At 42.7% G+C, this 23,453-nt stretch overlaps 2 protein-coding genes across 3 annotated transcripts; both read right to left on the bottom strand.

Moving 5' to 3' along the window:
* Positions 1-1,191: 1,191 nt before the first annotated feature.
* Positions 1,192-6,432, bottom strand: LOC114442243 (meteorin-like protein). Its single transcript, XM_028415634.1, has 5 exons — positions 6,048-6,432; positions 5,090-5,273; positions 4,779-5,004; positions 3,268-3,327; positions 1,192-1,989 (listed from the first exon to the last, which is right to left on the bottom strand). Exons 1-5 carry the CDS (start codon positions 6,140-6,142, stop codon positions 1,673-1,675), a joined length of 882 nt encoding a protein of 293 aa, XP_028271435.1. The 5' UTR covers positions 6,143-6,432; the 3' UTR covers positions 1,192-1,672.
* A 5,254-nt stretch (positions 6,433-11,686) lies between these two features.
* qtgal (queuosine-tRNA galactosyltransferase) lies at positions 11,687-21,670 on the bottom strand. 2 transcript variants are annotated; one of them, XM_028417754.1, is made up of 12 exons: positions 21,293-21,670; positions 20,791-20,907; positions 20,575-20,674; positions 20,040-20,104; positions 19,398-19,463; positions 18,753-18,848; positions 16,049-16,144; positions 15,746-15,870; positions 13,971-14,106; positions 13,826-13,894; positions 13,604-13,678; positions 11,687-12,853 (listed from the first exon to the last, which is right to left on the bottom strand). In XM_028417754.1, exons 1-12 carry the CDS (start codon positions 21,419-21,421, stop codon positions 12,773-12,775), a joined length of 1,155 nt encoding a protein of 384 aa, XP_028273555.1. In that variant the 5' UTR covers positions 21,422-21,670; the 3' UTR covers positions 11,687-12,772. The 2 variants fall into 2 exon arrangements, with proteins under 2 accessions (XP_028273555.1, XP_028273565.1); XM_028417764.1 differs by lacking the exons at positions 18,753-18,848; positions 19,398-19,463; positions 20,040-20,104; ... (1 more) ...; positions 20,791-20,907; positions 21,293-21,670 and adding an exon at positions 16,434-16,565.
* Between the last annotated feature and the right edge of the window lie 1,783 nt (positions 21,671-23,453).

Below are 23,453 nucleotides of genomic sequence, written 5' to 3' on the forward strand. Positions count from 1 at the left end.
GTGTTCCTGCGGTGGGTTGGGTTTCTGCAGTGTGGCCTGTTTGCATGTCGGCAGTGTGCAAGACGCGTGGGGTGTGATCTTCTCAAGCTACAGCCCAAGACAAACACACATGCACACACATACAGCCCGTAGGGTGTAGGTTATATATAGGAGACCCTCTAAGGTCTTTAGGATCCATCTTAAACCTTGATGCTATGTGTTTAATGCCTCCCTCTGTATCTCGACAACACACACAACATGTATGATGCTGGTCAAGCATGAAGTTTGTCTGCAGATGGAGGTGTGTGTGAGATAATCTTTGCGAGGACAAAGTTTTAGAAGTGAGGGCAGTTCTGTCAGCCCTCACTTTCTGACACATCTTTGAATAGAGGGTTCTGTTTATATATTAGAGTAACATCTTGGTATGTAGCTTTCATGGTTAAAGCAAGGAGTTGGAGTGAATGCAAGTGTTCTCAGAATGAGTGTGTGTGTGAGTGTGAGTGTGTAGGGGGGACATTCCATCCATTCTTGCTCTTCCTGAGGAAAGAGGGAAAGCATCACACACACACAACTGTTGACAGCAGGCGGAGGGAGAGGTGCACATTCACCCCGCTAAGGTTATTCACACATCCGCCTCCTCTTTCTGCTCTCCACCCATCGAGTACTCTGAACCACTCATCAGTCTGACTTTATTTTATTTTGACAGGCATGTTTCTGCATCTACATTAGCTCTACAGGAAGTATAACTTTTGCATTGTAACTTAAGTGCTCTATGCTTTTTCTAAAAAAAAAAAAAAAAAAAAAAAATGGACCATGTTGATTATGGTGGAAAATATAATTGCTTCTCCTTCTGAGGCAGTGAATACACACACACATAAGGGAAGAGGATGCCAACCAGAACAGTGGCTCATCAAAGCTCCACAGGGGCAGAGACGCCAGCACTGACGCACTGCTGCTCTGCTGCCAGCTAATGGTCACTGAGTGCTCATAATGGTTTTTACTTTTGGGCAGTTAGGTGGATAATATGGCTTTGTTTAAATCCATGTGGGCCTGCTAACTTTTGGTCCCTGAAATTTTGTTCCTACTGGAAACTTTACTTGCCAGTTGTTTTTAATTATCTGCATGCCAACCACTGTACGTCTCATTGTGCTGTGCAGTGTGTGAGTACAGGTTTGTTCATAAAGGATATTGCAATCTTTATAAGGACATATATAGCACTTCAACATAAAAACATGTCTTTTTATTTTTCTGCAAATACACCTCATTAGCAAAACACACACACAAACATAAAGACTCACAGAGCTGCATACTATACACTTCTGTCAGAAGACTCCTAATTTTTTACAGAAAGCTTTTTACAAAGCAAACCTTCATTTCAAGAATGAGCATCATCATCAGAATAAAATGCCAACCATGATATTTACATCATCATTCATTCATTCATTCACTCTCACTCATGCACACATTCACACAAGTTCATTTCAGTTCAGGCCGCACACAGGCTACTAAAATATTTAAACTGTCTGACTCTTTTCTGCTGCACTGCAAAAATAAGCGGCACAGCACTGAAAAGGCTCACAGCTGACGATGGTGACCGATGGTCTATAAGCCTGTTTATCCCTTTCAATCCATCCTCCTAATTTACACATGTTCTTCGCTGATGTTTTCAGTGGCATTCCTTGAGAAAGATCTCTCAGTTTGTGTCTATTTGACAGGGGTTTGTTCCTGCTTTCTGTGCTCTCCTGTACAGCTTCAGGAAGTCCTTGTAACGAGGGGCACAGCCAAGCCAGGCTTCACCGAAATGCACAGAGCCAGTCAGAAGGTACTCATCCTCTCCTGGATGCACACTGCACTGCACAGGAACGCTGACACGTCCGCTCCACCCCCGTCCTCTGGCCCCACCCCAAGCAAACACCCCACTCTTCTGACGAAACAGCTGGCTCAGAGTCACCACAGACCGGGAGTGTTGACTTGTACCCGACGCCACACCTCGGAATGTACCACAGCCAGCTACAGAGACAGGAAGAGGCCACATAAAGAGAAAGTTAATTCAATGAATCAATCATTTTGGATTATTATCACATACACAATTCAGTACAACATTTTGCTTGGGGTGACCCCAGATTTACATCGCACCACTTCTCTCCCTGCCTTTTCCTTTCTGATGTTGTCTGAATAAGAAGCATGTTATATAGTATATAAAATGCTGTTTCTCTACTTCTAAAATGAATCTCTCCTCGTGCATGGCTGAGGCTGTGTTTCTCTGCTGGTTGCAATGTTAAATCAGCAAGAGTTCAGTCTCACAGCGTTCTATTTTTAAAATCCAGCAGAAACGGTTTTGTTCTGGTGCCTGACTTCCTGTCTGCTCGATGTAGTTGGTGCAAATTGACGTGTCCTAAGCACTCCAAAATAGAACTATCTATATCGCTTGCATAGCAGCATGTAGCTACGCTTCTGGGACGCTTGTAAAACGTGCTACTAGGCAACTGTATATAATACTGTGTGTTTCACAGCGGGTGTCACTACTTCTAGTTACACTGCAGTTTTGCGTGTAGTGCTTAAAGTGGCTAATGTTATCAAATGGTTATCAAATGGCTAAAAATGTAAGAATCAGAAAAAGACTTCAACAGTGACAGTTGATGTTTAGTGGCCTGCAGTCAGCATTGCGCTTGGTCTCACAGTCCATTGTGTACAAGTAGGATCCTGGGTTTTAGTTCGAACAGCACCAAATGAATCAGATGCTTAGCAAAAAAGTTAGTCCTTCAAAATCAAAGTCCCTTGTGTGCAGTGGATGCGTTGTTATAGTAAAAATCAATTACTGCACGTACATTTCTCTGAAATTATAAACACATAAAGCAGATGCTTTCTCAATCTGCTGACTTTGTACCTCCTCTTGCCATTATGCTGTAATTACCAGGTGTGGTCACTGTTCAATAACATTGTTACTTTCCTGCCAGGAATTAGATGTGAAAACTTAACCCCAGTTAGGTCAGGAGACTGTGTGGCTGTAGCGGCAGGATAAAGGAGCTCACTTCAGCATTGGCTGGTTTCCTGGTTAAAAGCAAGATTCCAGGACATAAATCTCCTCAAAATAGTATATTGGGGCACCATAGATAAAACATACTATGATATTTAGGTTTAGTTTTGTGGTAAACTAAATGGCTGATGGAAGTAGTTAATGTGAAATGGTTCCAATCTCCTCCATCTTATTTTTGGATAACATGTTTTCAAAGAAATGACAAACTATTCCTTTAATGTGTATATGAATGTCTGTTAGGATGTATTTACCAAAGTCACTGGTACACACAGCCATGAGGATCTCTTCATCTGAACAGGGTTTACAGGTCACTAAAAAATAAAACGTAAAAAAAAAACACTGTTAATTTCAAAACCTCTCACTTTGATAATGCAGCTCCTGTTTTCCATGTTTTTGTTTTTAGTCTGTTTCTGGTTCTGCCTCTTTTTACACGCTGGGGGTTGTTTATGAGACATCAAATGAAATCCAGGGCATGTGAATGAGAACAACAGGTGAGGGAAGAGACATAATCAGAGAATTGCCCCTTGACCCTGTCGGCTATAAAAACGGCTATAAACCATCCAGACACTCACGCACACACACACACACACACACTCACACACACATGAAACTTCACTGGAAAGTCTTTCTTCTGTCTCATTATAAAGATAGTCTAGCCTTCCTTCAGGGTATTTTGGGTGGGCTACCCAAAATACCCTGCTTTAAAGAAAGTAAGAGGGGGGGTATGTTCCTGATTGACAGCTGAGAGACGATTGGCTGACCCTTGTGCTTGACCCTAACAAGACCTTCTGATTGGCCTGCTTGTTTTCATAGTCTGGAGAGTAGGAGTGAGGAAGTGGGGGGAGGAAGGTGTCAAAAAAGAAAGGCTGCATGTAGGTGAGATGAAGAAACAGATCTTTAGATCTGTTCTTGTCTGTCGCCCTCGCTATATATCAGCTACCAGATGTTTGTGGCCAGTTATAACCTGCAGAATCTACCAAACTGCACAACAGTCAGTTTCAAACAAGAGGTAACTGATCTCTGTGCATATTTAGCTTCTCTTACAAACTGAAAACTGCTGTCTGCTGCTGCATTTTAAATGTTCATGTTTTGTTTGGATGACATCAACATTTTAATGTTATTTTTTGCATGTCAGTGACATCCTGTTTACTCATCGTATCTAAGGGGGATTTTACACCAAAATCAGTTATTCATATTTTTCCTGGCCTGTAGTGCTGTTTATCCATGAAGACTGGAAAGTGTAACTGTAAAGACGTGAACCTTCTCATAATGGCACTTTGTGACTCATAACACCATTAAGAACACAACACGGAAAAACCTAATAGCAGCGTCTTTTTCCAGAAATCATGCTGCCATTTTCAAGAGAATTCAGCGATCATGATATCAGCGAGTACAGCTACTTTCCACAACTACACCTGCCAACTGTGGCACTGAGAAGAATGCTGGTTCTACACTTGAGACAAAGCAAATATCAAAACTCACACACCCCAACAATCCAGATCCAGACAAAAGGAGCACAACTGGCCACAGGAAAAATATGAATACTTGATTTTTAGAATGTGCAGTCCCTTTAAATACCAAGAATATACAGCAGGTGTGACAAAATGATCATTGAAAATTAGATAAATCACTCATTTTATGATTGATGTAAACTGATGTGTAGAATGGAAAATCTGATTTCAGCCTAAAATCACTATAGAATCTTGTTGCTGACGTTTTGCTGCTCGTGCAAATGAAGAAAAAGAAGAAGTGTTGCTGTTACCTGAACCAGAGTGCAGGTACGGGTACATGTGTGCCCCTGGTCCCTGACTGGGCACCAGCTCATATTGGAAAGCCGTGATCTTCCGGCTGATGTCCATCTGTGGGATGGCCTCCACAAAAAGAGCCCCTTCTGCCAAACTAAAGCAGTGCACCTCGCCCCGAGCCTGGTCCTTGTCTGCTAGGAGAAGCCTTAGGTCCCCGGCATGCTCCAAGTACACATGAGAACCCTGGAACAGAGGAGGATGTTCAGAAAAGTCTGACAAATCATGCTGCAAACATACACTGAGGCAATTTTTTTTAATGCTTTCATACCTGGGAGTAAGCACGGGGCTTGATGCAGGCATGGAAGCCTGAGCTGCGTCCCGATGAGGGCTCTACGTTAGGTCGCAGGTTAACAATAATGGCACCGGTTGGGTAAAGCCACTCTAGAAACCCCTGAGAGCAGCGAAGGTAGACCTGCTCCACGTCTCTGCGATGAGACTCGTGGCTCAAACCGCTGCAGGAGAGAAAAACAGAACAGTTCAGAGAGCATAGAAGGACCAAAAGGAACCAAATGTAGAGGAGGCTTTAATGATACTCATTAAAATCCACTCTGGCAGCTGCATGCCAACAAATCTCTCACTTGTCTCTGATGTGCTTAAACTACCTCCACACCATGGAACTGATTAAGTCATTAGAAGTAAACTTTACAACCCAGAGAACAAAGTGCAGCCTTTTATTTTTTTACAACTTGGGGACTTAAAGGAGTGATGAAAGGGACCATGTGGCTGGATTTTACTTAAGATAGGAATACATTTTCAACATAAGGTTAATGGAAAACTTTAGAATACTTCAAACTGAGGCACCTTTTGTTTAGTTGCTTTTATTTTTTCTGATAAATCTATATAAAATAATTCTGATGCATACTCAATCTATTAATAATCAGACCTGATGTCATTACATTTCTCAGTAAGCGTTACGCAAACAGCCTTCCCTGACTGCCACATTTCTCTTTTTTTCTAACATTGACCTCAGAACAAGTCCCTTCCTCTGTATCATGATGGATCTTTATTAAACAGATGTGCATGTCATTAGTCCTTTCAACCCGCGAAATCCAAAGTCATGGAGAACGGAACCATGCAGTTCACAGATGCACTTTGAAATACTTCAATCACTCCTAAATCAAAAACATGCATATTATTAGACTACGTTGGCATTTCAAATAGTCTGCTAGTGCGCGTTGTTTTTGTTGCCACAGTGCAGAGACAGACGGACAAAGCTCCATCCTCACCTTCCTCGCCAGCTACACTGGTCGCTGGAGTACTGTGCCACCGCCCGACACAGCAGCACAGCTGTGATCCACTGTGCGACCCACGGCCGGATCATGGTGGCACCGGCACGTCCGCCCCGGCGGTCACCGCGGATCCCGCACACCGCACGATCGAGTGAGCCAACCAGCCGCAAAGCTTTTGCGGCTCCCCAGCTGAACCGCAGCTATCCGGTTAAAATGTTCCCCAAAAATACTCCACTGAGCGCGCGCAGGTTAGGCTACATGACGGAGCTGAGTCAGAAGCAGCAAGAAAAAAAAACACATCACCCCAAAAAATGTTTGTGAAAAGGCGCAGTGGGAGCAGCAGCAGCAGCAGCAGCAGCAGCGGGACTGCAGAGACCGTTTAAAAACTTTCCCTGCGTGCGCTCCGCTCCGCGTCAGCGCGGGCGCGTGCCAGCAGCCGACACACTGACACGCGAGTGCTCGCTCCAAACCACGCCCACAGATCCACCGTGAGATATGTGGAGTGTTCAACGTCAAAACAGCAGACAGCTTTATATACACTTTAAACTAGACATTATGGTGTGCCGCTTAGAATAAGTCGATTAAAATACATTTTTGGAAACAATAAAGAAGAAAAGAAACTCGGCCCACTCAAAAGTCAGAAACGCATGAAAGGGGAGATCAGCGCTCACCAAGTGGATTTCTTTAGATAACACAGTAGCCGGGTTCTGCTCTCAGCTCTTTGTGCAAGTCCTCCAGGTGTCCTAGAACAGTCTTGTACAATAGACAAACAGCACACATGAGTGAGTGTGTGTGTGTGTGTGTGTGTGCGTGTAGGTTTTTATAAACACATGGGTCATATTATCGCCGTGAAAATTAGATCAGCATGCAGGTCTGGAACGGCAGCATGACTTCTGCAGCTCCCCCTGAACCTCCTGCAGCAGAGAGTTTTCATGCTTGTTCTGTTCGTTCTGTAACCTCACTGCAGTCCCATGGCTGATTTTATCCTCTGCAGTGATTGCAGCTTTTATTTTTCTGCCGTTTTCCAACTATTTTCTTCCAAAGAACAAAAAAAACAAAACAAAACAAAAGTCGCACTTGTGCTCTAAACTCCTGTTTGGGTCTCGGGCTGTTTTCCCGTGAGAAAACAGTCAGAACGGCAAGCATGTTACTGAGTCGTCACATTCCAGCGAACAGCCAGAGCAATGTAACGCATTTCGAGAAATACTGTAACAACTCCACTACACACACACACACACACACACTTTCTTTCAGACACACACTCTTTCCCTCAGTTTTCACTGTGCCCTTATAAAAAGCATATGTGCTGGCATAGCCTGTGCATATAGCATTAATGACAAACACTGAGCTGAATAAATGGGACCTCATTTAAATTTGTGATACTTTCCTTAATAAAATGAATTAACATTAGAATTGTATAATGAAGATCTTTTCTGTGTGTGCAATAAGAAACTAGGCTAAATATTTTTTTTTAAAATGGTCCTATAAAAATGATTTATTAGCCACTATTAAACTCTTTGTGAAAGTGCTGTTAAAAACAAAAAAAACCTCTGTAAAATGCATCTCCCTCTGGGGAGTTAGGGGAAATAGATGCAGTTTCACCATAAACACAACAGTCTGAGCTTGAGCCTCCTGTCATCGCAGCGGAGGCCTGTTGCTGCCGCTGATGTGATGTTTGACCTCAGATGCTCCTTCACCATGTGAAGTATTTACAGAGCAGCCCAGCCTCTGACCTCCTCTCCCCTTATCCGCCCGCGGTCACCTGGCTCTTCTCAAGAGGCCTGACAGGAGGAACGCTCCGTCTGTCCTCACACTTCTTCCTTGTGGAGTTACACACACACACACACACACACATTCCTCTATATCTCGTTTCAACCTTCATGACCTTTATTTCCTCTCTCTTTTTAAGAAATCTTAATTTACCTACAGGGGCCCGGCTGAGCAACTGCACTGGGAGTGTAGGGAGCTTGGGTGTCTTACTTAAGGGCAGCTTGACAGTTGCTGGTAGGAGGAAAAGGAAAGGCAAAATCAGTCAGCTCATACCACTGAAATAATTCACAAGGGCAAGGACATTATAAGGGTGACCAGCTGACTGTATTCAGCAGGAAATCTGTATGACGTGTTGATCCAGATTAATTAGGAGCAATAGGTCCTGCCTGAGAGTTGAAATGCAGAAATTGTTGTTTTTCCTGCACTTACACACTGCCAATCATGGCACCATGCACTCCAACCACTCCTTCAGGTACTGTGATACAGATGTTTTTAGGGAATAAATGTAGCTGCTGATGCTGTCAGGGCTCAGTTAAGCATTTGGTTCAAAAAAGAAGCAAGAAATAATAAAACAATGGACAGCTGTTAGCACTGTGACTACACAGCACAGGAAGAGGTGCCACCAACTAATTTTGACCGTGATTTGCAGTAAAATAACCATTACACATACAGTTTGGTTGTTTTAGCTTTTGGCTTAGCAAGTAATCAAAGAGTTCAACAGGTTTTTTTTTCAATGGCACACACATTGACATAATGCTTTCCCTGGCCCCCTACCATCATTTCCTCATCCAAATCCTAACCTGGCCAAAATGTCCTCAGTTTACAAAAATGTCCTCACTTCAGTGGTCTACAGCTGTAATTGGTTTTCACAGAGATAGCTGTACAAGAACACACACACCTCACATCACTTCTGGAGAGAGATGTTGAAACAGAGGAATGTAGTAATGTTCCAGGTGAGTGAAAAAAAGCCCCCAGCGTGTGACCTCTGTGGCCCCTCTTCACTCAAACACGCCCCTCTCTTATCTCCTTCTCTAATCAGACGCACTGCCAGAGATCATGCAGATGTATAAGAATGTGTGTAATCTCTCTCTCTCTCCCTCTCTCTCTGCACACGTGCAGGTTTATTTGGCCAGCCAGGGCATGCAGGCTTTGCGGGTCAGGGTCATTCATTGAGTGTGTGTGTGTGTGTTATCAGGTCTGATGTCTGCAAGGAGACAGAGTGTAAACACTGAGTAAAGCTCTGTTTACTCTCTTTCTGAGTCTCTTTCATGGGTTCTCCATTAGAGCTCGCTCTGATCATCTACCAAGTGCTTTATCATGAGAGGCAGAGCGGGTAGAGGAGACAGGATGTATTTAGACACAGCGTGGTCTTACTTAAACAACCTGCTTTTTACATTCTAACTTATATGGTTCATTTATCCAAAGCACCTCTGTGACTGCATACAACCTTCTCTTATCACAACTAAACCATGCTGATACCTGCCAGTATTTCCTCACAGGATGCCGATTTGTCTGCACTACCTGTGGTTCGGCTGTAAGCACAAAGCTTGAAGCCTCACTTCAGACTTCAGGATTTGTCAGGCTGCCTTACAAGTTCATTTCACAAAGGAATTCATCACAACAATGACCATCAACGCTGCAGAGGAAGTGAATTCTCTCTTTAAATGTCTTTATGTGGAAAGACAGAGGGGGAAGAGGGGTGCAGATAGAGACTATGTGCTAAGTGGATGTGATATTTTTCTCAGCCCCTGCACAGCACCATACTGTGGGTGGATTTACCTCCACCCTGACCATGCAGAATCTGACTCTAACTCTGTTTCTCTGCTATTTATCCAACACTGCATCCAGCCCTACAGTAGCACAGTAATGCAATGCATTCACACTACTCTGTTTGATCTATTATAATAAACACAAGCAAAGTGAAAATAAAACTTTGGCAGAGGACAAATTTTTACTCATTCTCCTCAAACTGCTGCGGCCAGATTTACAGTAAAGCAGACCACCGCACCCCAGGAAACACTGGGGGAGATTGTGTGTGTGTGTGGGGAAAGGTCTGTTTACCTTTGGTCAGAAAAACTCCTCGGTCTGTGAGGTAAAATAAACACTTTATGTGTTGACAGAACTGTGACCTCTTAAAGAACTTATTGTTCTTTAGATTTCATAAGAGACCCACGGAAAGAAAAACAAAGAATCTGCGTTTGTACATTTGGAGCAGATGTGTGCGTGTGTGTCTGATTTTACATGGTTGCATCAGAGAAGGACTGTTAAGAAATCTGGCCATAAAGCATCCCACCCTTTATAAGCTGAGCCTTCTGTGATGCGACCTACTGTACTTAAAAAACAAAAGCTTACACACAGGTTTTCAAAAATGGATTAAATGCATTTGTTGCTGCTTTAAAACTCATATCTGTACATCAAATGTATAGCCAGGGGCTAGTTAGCTTAGCATAAGGACTTGAAACATGGATAGACAGCTAACACTCTCACTTACATAAACAGTGTGCAGGGAGACAAAGGTCCTGTAAAGAGTATTTGTTTTATGCTGGACTGTTCTGTGTCTGGGGAGGTAGTGTTGTTTTTGTTGTGGTTTCTCTCCCTTTTTTCTCTCTTCTCCCCTCTCTTGCTCTCTCCAGGTGCTTGCTTCCTGATTTCAACCTGATAACCCTGTGCAGCTCATTGGTCCGTTTGTGTGGGCAGCTGGCCAATCCTCCAGGAGAGCAGGCTTTAAAAGGGGCAGTGAGGCCCGTTACTCTCTCTCCTTCTTTGTCTTGTTGAGCCTGAGGCCTGTAAGATGCTGTTTGTTTGTGCTCAGCTAATGAAGAAAAACTAAGATGTGGTGAGAAAGGGGGGTGTGGAATAGGTAAGTTTCAGATACCTGGTACATTTTGCTTCCACACAGTTGTTTGTGTCCACAAACACTAGTCAGCGTGGTCAGTGCCAACCTGTGTTTTGTTTGGTTAAGACATCTTTTTAGCTAAAAATAGATAAGGCTGGTTATACTATATCATTTTTTTATTCTTTTGGCACCCCCACACCGGTCCTCCTCCTCCTCATCCCAGAGCAGTTTTGTTGACTTTAATTTGTTATTTATTATCTGTTTCCTCCAACACCAACTCCTGCCACTTTTTGGTTGCTATGCTATGACCCCTGGTCACCCCACATTATTGGGGGCTATTCCTTTATTCCCATGGCGTAACTTGTTAAATTGATTATTAGTTTGATTTCTGTTGATTGTGTGAACATTAGAGGGCTGAACCATGTCTGAAGCCTGCTGATGGCACCCTGAGTGAAGGGGTTAGCTGCAATGTTGGGTGTAATCGCACAGGTGATCAAATGGTTGAATCGAGGCATCTGGACTTCTAGAGTTTTTGAAACTTTCTTAAAATTACTTGAATTTATGAAAACTGTAGTCCAGATCCTGGAACTGTGAGTAATTCTTGCCCCACAGAGTCGTCCCGCTTCACGTTTGATATTAAAAAAACACATTGATTCAGTTCCTGTATTTAAAGAAGCTGACGTTGATTCTTATTTTGTTATTTGGGTGCATGGCCTCTGCTCTGCAGTGGCCGCGTGATGCTTGGCCTCTCTTCTTACAGTGTAAAATACCATAACCAATTTAGCACCGTCGGCTTTGTGAGCGTTTTCACAGCAGTAGCTCTTTACTAATAGCAAGGTTAGTTTTGTTTTTTACATTCTTACATCTTCATCTTGAAATGCATTATGTTTTGCTCCTCACAACTCAGTCCTTCTGAACCTTATTCTTCTGGTTTTCCGTCCATGTGTGCTTGAAGGCAATCAGATTTGTGCGGTGGGTTGTGACCCCCACCCAAGTTGTAGCTTGGATAAACACCACAAAAAGGGCCTGCAGTTGTCTTAGTAGACATTTTGTATTGTAGGTTTATTTTAATGTGTTGCTGTTAAACACTTCAGTAGCGTGGTTTTAATCAATGTGGTGCGCTGGTTGGCTGTGTGGCTCACTCCCTGCACCAATTGCCGGACCAATCAGCTTGTTGCCTGGGACCATAAGCTTGTTCTTTGCCTTTTTCTTTGGTTTATTTATTTGACAGCTGACTCCTGTTTTTTTTTGTTAATTGGTGTACATTTGTGTTTTTGATTTAATCAATTAAATAACTTGCATAACCAATTCCACCTGGTTTGTGTTACTTCCCTTTTCCCCAGTCAAGGCTGGTCGTAACATGGACCATTACGTCTTCATAGTTAATGCTGGCACCAAAACTTGGTTAGGGTAAGGATATGTTATGATGTTATAGGTTAAACACAAGGTGATCAGACAGTACAATGCAAAGTACATGCCTAAAAAATAATCGACTCAACCCGTTGCTGTTTTTCTGGTGAGCTGTGGCCTCAGCTTTCTGGCCTAATACATAAAAAGTGTAAAAAAAAAAAAAGCCTGCAGTTCCTATGCTGACTAAGACTTAGTTTGGCACATGAGGTGTAGTAGCCTCCTGAATATATGGCTTTCCATTTGACTTTTGTGTATGTTAAAAATAAGATTCAAAGGTACCCTTCCTCATGCTAAGCTCATTACCTCTGTATATGCCTCCAATGAGAGTAGTATCAATCCTCACGTCCAACTATAAATGAGTGTTACCCAAAGTGTGGAATTATACATGGAAGCTTCTGTGAAAGCAGCCAACAGTAACAACCCCTGTGCTGTGGTTAAGGAGTGAGTGAGAAAGATGTACTGCTGAGCCTTTATTAGCAGTTCTGTCAAATTTGCCAAGTTCAACTATGAAAAGTTGAAATTCTTCACCCTCTTTGCGCACATAAAAAGGCCCATTTAAGACTTCAAATACACGACACCCTCGTCTCCCCTCCATCCTGTCCTTCAGTCTCTTCAAGTGTTTACTCTTTTCCTGTTATTCCTGCCTTCCTCTACATATATAATCCGCCTCTGCCTGTTAAACCTGCAGGGCTCCGCTCCACCACTCTCAGTTAAAATGGTAGTAATCTGCTCCTTCCTTCAGCTGCAAAGAGTTGAGGTTTTCCTCCAGAACACCTCCTGTCATGTCCTACAAATGAGACAAGAACAAGAGAACAGAAAACATGATAGCAGTCCAAAACATATAACTACATAATTGTCCTATTTGTCTTTGCAGTCATGTCTGTCTTCAGGTTTTTGCTCTGTGACTCTTCTATACTAAACGTAAACCAAACGTTATATAGACTACAGACACTTCTCACCATTAACCTATGAGAAAACGTGTTCATATATATATATATGTTTGTTGATTATCTGACATCTGGATTAAAACCTGTGTGATTGAGTCCAGGTGTGTGTGTGTCATAGAGAATGAAAATAGAGAGCATGATTGAGTCCAGGTTTCCTTGTCCTCTGACTCTGATTACTTCTCCCAATTTCCATAATTGAGCAATTAGTAGACCCCTTAGGTGGGGTCACTGTAGATTGAAATCTGAATCTGGCTGGGTGATAAATAGCCATTTAGTGACTTAACTGTCAGAGCAGCTGTGTTACACAGTTATATAAAGTGAATAAAAATATTCTCTTACAAGAAAGACTATGGAATGTTTGCACGATTTTGGAGCACAAACATCACAATGCATGTAAACTCCATAGCCATCAGATGTTTGCACAGGCGTCATGTGATCAAAGATCAGGCTGCTGTCCCTGCCTGTTTCCTGACAGCCTCCTCTGTGTCCTGTACCGGGCACACGCCCTCCATGATTATGTTGTTAACTTAGATTACAGACCTGAGGGACAGACGGTCAGGAACAAGCACACAAACACACTTTCTGCTCACCAGTTTGACGCAGATGATGAAGGGGCCGGAGGCGTCTTTGTAGTGCACAACTGGAATTTTTGGCTTCGGCCTTTGCTGGAGAGACATCAACAGAAAAGGACAGGAGGCATAAACCATTTGTAACAGTTGGCTATAACATCATAGACATTAATCTATTCCTTGCAGCTTAGCTCACTGCAAATTAATCACAATAAAACCTGGTGTATGTCATAGTGATCTCACCTTGGATTCCTCATATGTGTAGAAACCTTTCTGGATCTTGTTCTCATCCACGTCACAGAAAGCTCTGACCTGATAAACAGAACGGTGTAGAAAGCTGACACATGCTTATCATTATCGTTGGCTGGTGCACCTGAAGGCTACATACTTTTGTCTGATTGGTCGGGCTCAGACATCGGTACAGCTTCCGGCCCTGTTTCCCAGCGTTCCATATGGTGAAGCTCTCCCATTGGCTGAGGACTCTCTCCTGCAAGAAGTCCACTCGTAGCTTCCAAATGGTTTCCCTGGAAACGGACAGTATGCACAGAGGACGCTGTCACAGTTGAAACTCTAGTGACTGGAACATTGTTAGCCTCAATTAAATGGGACTTAACTCACTATTACACATTGCAGCATTGTTTGTAACAAAGGGGCTAGATTGATATGTGGTTGGCATGAAGACTAAATTAAAACCTACAGCGCAGGTATGTGAGACCACAATGTTTACTCCAGCAGTTTGTGCAGTAACCATAACCAAATCATGATTGTAACCATAACAAGTTGTTATTCACGTTTATGTTCTAGGGACTTCCTGCAGTCTGTACTGGTTCCTTAGCAACATCTGCTTAATAATATGATTACACAGACTTATCATCCAGCTGAAAGATACACAAAACATGATACAAGAGGCAACTGATAAGTATGTGGCTTAATTTTAGAAGGAGAATCTAAAGTCAACCCAAAGCTGGAGTGGCCAGAGTCAAAGTGTAGACCACTTAAGAAGGGATCTGCATGCTCCACGTGTGTTACCATCCCACAAAGACACAAATCTATCTGCTTTATCGGCTGCACTTAACCCCTCCTCCTCCTCCTCACATTCACTTGGAGGCCCTGATATTGAGTAATAATGCAAACACTTTCACAGGAAGTTCCTCACTTTCATCTCTTGATGTGAGCTTCTCATTGATTCTAGCAGTGGGCCTCATACAGCAAACAAACCCAAATCCTCCACCACCATGGAGCCCGGGTGGTCTCCAACTTCCTTTGCTCAGTATATGTATCCTCTGAAAAGGCTTTGATTCCAAGACATGGCAGCAACATGGCAAAGATTTACTATACACATACTGAAGCCTTACACTCACATTTATAAACACAGTCTCTCTCTCTGGGCTCTGTTACTCTCTGGCACCACTCTTAAATAAAGACACTTCTCATCTCACACAATCTACAAAAATAACCTACAGTTACATTTGTGTATGTGTGCTAGAGAGACAGAAATAAGATGGTTTCATTTGACTCAGGAGAGGAAGTAGGTAGGCTGTGAATGGGAAGAGGTGACAAGAAGTAGGGGAGAGTGGAAAGCTAAAAATAGTCCTCCTAAAATAGACAAAAGATAGATGAAGACAGAAAGGAGGATGATTGGTGAAGGAGTGCGTCAACAGTGGGCAGATATACGAGCAGTAGAGGAAGGAAAGGAAGGAGGGACAACAGGAAGAGAGGGGATGAAAGGCAGAGAGGTGTGGAGAGAGGGAGGAAAGGCAGGAAAGACCTTTTCTCTTTGTTGTGTGTTACATTTAGAGACAGACACACAAACCTGCAGACATTCTGAAGCACTGTCAGCGGCAGGAATGTCAACTCAACACACACAACACGTCAAGCTCACATCAAGATCCCATTCCCTCCCTGCAGCTCAGGAAAGATTCTGAACATTCCATAGAGAGAAGGTTGAAATTCCTGATTCATAGGCTGGGAAAGAGAGCCGAATTCCAAAAACAGATTTTGAAAATCTCAAGATAACGTGCATCTGTGTGTGCGAATGTGAGAGAGTATCAAGTCCTGAGAAACTCTGGGATGCCAGCGGGCAGCTGTGTGTAGGTGGAGGATCAACATTGTGTCCAAGTATGTGTGTGAGTGCAGATGAGTGGGAATGAGTGTGAGACTGACTCAGTTACAGAGTGAGTGGCGGCCTTCTCATGGTAGCGATAGACCAGCAGACACTCGTCGACCCTAAACAGACTTCCTCCTTGACGGAGACTCCGGTAGAAGAAGAGCAGATCCTCCGGGACCCCCTGGAGACAAACAAGAGCATGATAGCACCACCATGAACACACTGTGAATAAAGCATGCCAGCTGGCCATGGACAAAACTAGTTAACTGCCAACACCACAGAAGCCAGACATGACGTGTTATTGTTTTAGGTCACTTTCTGGACCTTGTGTGGGGAATAATCTGGGCGTTAACCCTTACCTTGCCTCCCTCGTCGAAGGGTCCCACCTTCAGGTACCATTTCCTTGAGCAGAACCATGTTGGCATGACGACCGTAGGCCCATGAGAAGTGTACGCCTGAAACCCAGAAGCAGTTCAGACTGTGACACAATCGAAGGTCTATTACATTAGGTTATATAGGGGTCAAATTAAATTACATTTTTGTTCCTTTTGTTCATTTTAATGAGAGATGATGTTTTGTGGTTGTAATGTGGGAAAAGGAACCAAAGAAACACAAAGACCAAACCAGACACAAAACTCAGAGATTAAAGTGTTAACAGCGGTAATGCTCATTAGAATTGCCTCTAAACTTTACACAAACAACAATCTTCCAAAAAGAATGTTTGAGATTGTTTCTATCGTTTACCATTTATTCTGTCCTGATAGCCGTTCTGATGAATTGCTTCAATATATTCAATGTTTTCGTGTAGATTATCTTTTTATATTTCCGCCTGCTTTGCTTTAGATGACTCATGGTCCTCTTTTCTTTTATAAACTCTTCATAAAATCACTGCTGCCGTCCCACAAAACACAGCCTACATACCGGACACACAGGCATTTTACTGGCTGGATTTTTCTGGGTAACAATTGCCAAATATCTCTGGGCAACATCACTTCTTCATGGCTCTAAAACAATGATTATTATTCTTTCCAGGAAAAACCAAACCTCTTATCGATATATAACTTTGCAAATCATGTCACGGTAAATGGAAAACACACTCTGACCTGTTTTCACTTCACTAGAATGGGAGTCAAGTAATCACTCTAATGTGCATGAGAAATGAATGAAAACCTGCAATATGAAATGAAGCAACATGCAGTAGCAGAACACCTGAAAACACACTCTTAGATTAATGTAAATATGGTCCTTTCTACAAGCCCCGCCCCCTCTCTCACTCACTCACTCTCTCTCACACACACACAAAGTGCAGGAAACAGCTTTTGATTTTAGTGCTCCTATTAAAAATAAGCAACTTCTTGGCAAGAAGAGAGAACATAAAATCCAGGATTTACAATAACGATGGCTCTGGGGAAATTTCCCTTTTGAATTTACGGGACAAACACTCAAATGTGCAGATTTTTTTACTTTGACTGCTGAAAACAAAACAGGTTAAGAGTGCAGCCACGTGTGCTGCAGTGTGTGCGCTTCCTGAAGTGTGCAGGGCGGAAAGGATACACACTTCCATCTTCTGGCACATGATCTTTTAATGACTAATGAGTGTGTGTTGGCTTCTCCTTCTATCTCTGAGTGTACACACAGTACGACCTGTATGTTTTTAACAGATTCACCCCCCTGCGCGTTTTAAATGATGAAGGTCACCCTGTGTGTGTGTTTGTTTGCGTGTGTAGTGAATTACTACTGCATCACATGTGGAAAAAAATGAGCAAAACATCTGGATTCAGCCAGTTGAACAGCTGGACAGAATCTAGTCAGTGAGTGTGTGTGCGTGTAGATGTGTGTGTGTCCACCTACGTACATCTATTCGCCCTTGTCTTGTATTATTGCAACAGATGTAAGCTGTGGCCAAAAGCATGAATAAGAGGAATAAGAATGAGTTCTGGGAAAACAGGGGGATGGAGAAAGAGGGAGAGAGGGAGAGTCGGAGGGGTAGGGGAGGTTTAGGATAACCATGTCTAATGTCCTACAGATGAACACTCAAGTGAAACAAGCAGCACCATGTGTTCATCTCTGGTTTAACTCTGGTTTCTTTATCCAGAAAGTGAAAGTAAAGTGAAGAAGGGGAAGGGGGAGGAAAAGGAGCAGCCTGAAGCCTGCAGAATCAATGTATGAGCTCATGCTCATGCTCTATGAAACTTAATATCATATAAATATCCTGGAATGTCTGCTAAGGAGTTATGCAGACTGTGTGTGTGTGTGTGTGTGTGTGTGTGTGTGTGTGTGTGTAAAACAGAGGGAGACCAGGTTGTCTTGTATCCTTGGCAACAGTGTTTTGTCAAGTCAGTAACAGCAGACTTCCATTTCTACATAAACAGACATACATGCAGAGAGCTTTATATTATTAGCCTCCTCATCATTTCATGAATAATGTGTGAAGTGTTAAAGGATCCCTTTAGGGATTACTGTGAAAATAATCTTAATCTTATAAGGTCATGTAAGTTCCTCTATAGTAGGCACAGGAAAAATTGCATCATTAGCTACTTCCTGTTAAAACAGCACACATTTTGTCAGCAGTAATTAATGAAGTGATAATAACTGAAAGTGAGCAGAAATCCCTGCTTCTGACCACAATACACTCATGTGTTGGAATTTAATGGAAGAAGTGAGTGTAGAGACTCATTCAAGCTTTTCCATTTTAAGATATTAATACAATGATTCATTCAGACAGCAGTGCAGGTTAACAGTCACTACATGTCTGCTGGAGGATCTAGATAATAGGCCGTTAGCTTTCAGTACTTTTTCCACTGGCAGCAGCTCCCAGTATAGACTACCCCAAGCAGACAGCTGGCAGCGTGACCTGTTTCCTCTGCTGGGACTGTGATGGACAAAGAGGTCAGAAGTGATGCTGCGTCCTCCCTCCAGCCCACTGCCTCATTTCCGTGGAAACTGTGGGCAGCCGACATGTATCCTGTTTCTATCTGACCTAGTAGCTGCCTGACAGATGACCTCTGTAGCATACATATCGACATCAAAACACACAAACTGTGTCAAGCTGTGAGTGTTTACCTGTGTGATGAGCTGATCCTGAGTGAGTGTGTTGATCCAGCGAGTGTAGCGCTCCGTGGATCCCTCAGGCACTCTCCGAACTTGACAGCCAATCAGCTATCATGAAAATCCACAGAGAGGCAAACAGTGAGGGGTAAATCAATATGTTGCCGTGTGTACATTTAATCTAATTTTAAGGAAGTATTTGGTAGAAGTTGCCTGTTTGCATAGGTTTAACTCCACCCATGGCTTTGTCATGGTGATTTTGATTACTTAAGTCATCACATAACGCAGAAATAAAAGGTTTAAAACAATGATTTTCATCCAAAAGCATAAAAAATGACAGTCATAACAGAAAGGGGCAGTCTGTTTATGAAGAGCAGCAAGCCTGCTGTCTCCATGCTGTCTGCGTCATTTCCCTCACACACACGACCTTTAACCTCTGACCTGGCAGTTCACAGAAAGCATCAACACCGGATACCCACACTGTTCTGCATGCCAACTGCACACACACACAGACAGCTCACTCACACAAACAACTGGAATATTATTTTTTTATATTTCAAAGGGAGGGATTTGTTTTAGAGAAAGAAAAAAGGGAAGTGGAGGAACAGAAGTGAGGAGAAAAGAAGGGAAGGAAGTGAGTCAGCAAAGATGAGAACTTACAGAGTTTTGGCGGAGAAGAGACGCATCATACTGTAGGCGAACTCTCTGGGGCAACATAATGTCATCCTGAAGTTACAAAATATACAAGTCCAAATACTTAAGAAAATCAAAGTACATGCAAAAACATTGCAACAACACATGCATGCTGTTGTAGTTTCCTTCATTACAGTTTGATTTCACTTAGCCAGCTAAGCTAAGAGTTTAAGAGGATAAAACAAATGAAGATGTGAGCAGCAGAAGAGCAACACTGTCAAGAAAGCAAAGAGAATAAGCTGTTTTGATAAAAATCTTAGTCTCACTTTCATGTCTTATTTTGGGAGCTTTGTAGCAGCAAAGCAAACATTCACAGAAGTCATCAGTGTTCAGGAATATTAATGTTGTAGCTTTTTATCTGTAGTGTTGACAGTTCAAAGAAAGAAGGAAAACACGCAGTGAAACACACACTGCATATCACACATCGATTTCAGATCATTATGTGTCATCATTAAGTGCGTCAGTCACACAACAACTGAGGTCTGGGTCTGACTGTGTGCAGATTTGGACAAACTGATATGATTTTCAACTAGTTTTGACTGTGTTTTTTAAGACATTGGACATTGAAGTGAAAGTTACAATATCAGACACACACACACACACACCCACCGCATCCTGAAAGCACAAGTATTGTCCGCAACTCTGAGATACGGCCTTGTTCTTTGCATAACCCACTGAAAGACAAGAGAACATCATATGTTAATGTTTGTGTATCTGTTAACCATTTCTCTTGGATGTGTACTTTCATTTATCACACTGTATTTCTAAACATGTGTGAAGTCAGTGCTGTTTATGCCTGTGAGCTTCCCTGCTTGTGTTGTTGCCTGCCCACCCATACCTGTGGATGATGTCATCAAACATTGATCTATATATTTATTTGGAGTTCACACCTTAACTTCAGGTGTGAACAGAGATTAGACTCTAATCTCTTCATTTGTGAACACACCAGACCCAACCTGCTGCAGGGAAACAGGAGTTATGAGCTGTCATTGGCTTATCCCCTGACAAATCACTGCCTGCCTTTCCTTTTTGTTTTTCAGTTAGCCCATCTGTTGTTGCATAGAAAACAATTCACAGTTTGACAAAATAATCAGATTAGGATTGGGTAGTGAGTAGAGATTAACAGCCTGGCAGCATATCTGACCTCCTCTGGGTTGGGCAGAGTTGTGACCTGAAATCACCACTGAGAAGCCTCTGGCCTCCAGCCTGTCCCTCCAACCCTGCACCACCTCCCTGGAGTCATCCTGTAGGACACACATACAGAGACTAGTGGACTTCAGGGAGGTGACATGTTAACTCTTGTTACAAAACTAATGACACATTCACACAAGCAAATACACAAATACACAAACAAACATACGGTGCTTGCGTCGTCAAACACGGACAGTTCCATGGATCCGGTAAAGTCTTGGTGTAATATGCCCTGCAGACACTCGCCCAGCCAGCATGACGCATTGTGCACTGGCATGATGATACTCTGAGGACGCACAGAGAGAAACTTTACATTTAGTTTATGCTTTACTGACCAAACACAGAAACTGCTGAGAGAAAACTGAAGCTGAGGAGGGAAGTGAACTTGAAAGTGAGTAAAACAGCAATGTGACACTTCTTAAAACATTGTCATTTAAAATGGCACAAATGTAGCAAATCCTCCTTTCACAACACATTTCACATGTTTGAGGCTATTCTATGTTTGAACTTTGATGCTCAAACATACGTAAATGCAGCTCTATTATTATTATTCTGTATGTGGCCAGTGTGAGTCTCTCTGCTTTGTGAACATCTTTCCATCACTTCTGCTTTGTACTCTCGGTTACATCTGTGCTGACCTGTGTGATGAGTGCCCTTCCCCCTTCACCCACCACATCCACTGCGCTCCTCTCCGCCTCCTGCTTCTCTCCTCCTATCAGTGTTTCTATGCGGAGCCGCTTTGGTGGGTTCATGTCCACCTCCGACCTCCTGTCCTGTGATTCCGAGTCCTTACTACTCATGTTGCCAATTTAAAGCCGAGATGGAAGTTACATCGAAAAGGATAAGCCACGCCGCCAGGTACACGTGAAGTCAAGTATCGTTACAAACTCATTTTGTGACATTTCTCAACATGAACCTGAACGACGAATCACCTAGATGGGGTTCTGTCAGATTTATCGGCGGTCATTGCTACAGTTTCCCTCAAACTGTTAGCTCAAACTCGCAGCGTGGAGAGTAGCCTTACTACTTCCGCAAATAATGCTTCTCAGACGCTCATTGGCTGTTGCAAAACACGGACAGAGTCTCGATTGGCTCTAGCTTACTGTCAATCATCTTGAGTAGTGACGTTGACGCCAGTGCGTCAAAGAGAAGCACAGTCAAGGAAAATCCAAATGACCTGGTAAAAACACACACACAAAAAAATATCACAAATAACAAATATATATGTAAATTTAACATGACAATTATGATCCTTTCTAGGTTCATTAAAATGTTACACAAACCTCAAACATTTAAAATGTGAATTAGTTGCTCTGCAGGTGTCACAGATGTAACATTGTTTATCATTTGTTTTTAAAGTAAATGTCACAATAACATTTAAGTAGACATTGATGTGTTGTCAGTGCAGACTCAGCCTGGTGACAGAGAACAGTGCAGCCCTCTCTTCCTCTCCTGTCCCGCTGGGTCAGGACCAGAGAACTGTGTTTTTATGGTAGCGTTGGCAGAGCTGCAGAACAGGAGGTTTTTCTTGGTGAAAGGACAGAAAAACAGGATGGGCTGAAATATTGTTTTTGACTGTCGACTTTCAACAGTAACAGAATCATGAGAAAGAGACACTGCCTGTCTCTGTGTGTGTGTGTGTCCTGAAACTCCACAAACTTGCAAAGCCACCTTATTATTGTTATTTTAATCCTCATTTATTCTTTTTTGTTATTTTTGTCCTGATAAAACCCACAAAGCTGCTTAACTGGTGTATTAAACTCCGTTAACTCTCTCTTTCCTGGCTGTTGTCCCGAGATATTTTTAATGAAGCCCTGAAATTTTATTTTACTACACACACAATGCTCTTTAATCAGGGCATTTCTCAGACAGGATGTCGTTTAGTGACTCTTTAAATGAGTAAACCCTGTGTGTTTGTGTTGTGAGTTCTCCTGAGTACTAATTGTTCCCACATTGCAGCAGGGTTTCGATCACTCTGAGCTTAATTTATCACTTCTTTAAATTGGATGACTGCCTTACAGCAAGCCAGGAACAACAGCCCTGGGGGGGCAACAGACCGAGGCCAAGATCAGAAATTATTCATGCTTGAGTGCCTTTGACCTTATTGTACAGATGCATTGGCACACCTGCTAAAGAGAAGACAGGGAAGGGGTGTTTGCGTTTGTGAATGCAGCCAATTTGTGTAATCAATCTTTAACTCTTTTTACTGTCTTATGAAACACAGGAGTCCACAGGCAACATCAATTTATCCTCCATTGCTGGGTTGCACTGTGAGGCTGTGACAAAAAAACAGATTAATTTCTGACTAACTCACATGGATAGCTGCAATAAGCCATGCATGATTGACTATTTACAATGATAGTGCTTCAGCCTTAGAGGTTCAGATAGAGGTTAAGAGTCTGTTTGTCCATTTAACCACACTGCAGAGCCACAAGGCCTCCGCTAACTTTGTGCACTCTTTTCTAATAGTAAAATAGTCTTCACTCACTCTCACAACTGTTCCCACGATCACTCACTGCCGCCTGTTTATCTCCCTTCCTTCTCAAATCAACACCACATGGCCATGTTGCATATCAAGTGTGCAGACCAGTTGATTTACTGTATCAGGAGGTTGAGGCTGCAGCTGCCTTAATCTGTGATCAGGCAGCACTGACTGATTTTGTTTGGACAGAAAATGCCAGACATTAAAGGGAAGGGAAGTGTGTGAGTGTGTCCGGGTGGACGGGCCATGATTGGATTTCCTCGATTCATTTAGTTTCGCTTTGGTAGTTGTAGATATTTGACCTTTTCAGAGTTTGTATATAAGCGAGAGAGAGTTTATGGTTGCTTTAA

The sequence above is a fragment of the Parambassis ranga genome, chromosome 1 (genome assembly GCF_900634625.1).
Source record: "Parambassis ranga chromosome 1, fParRan2.1, whole genome shotgun sequence".
NCBI lineage: Eukaryota > Metazoa > Chordata > Actinopteri > Ambassidae > Parambassis > Parambassis ranga.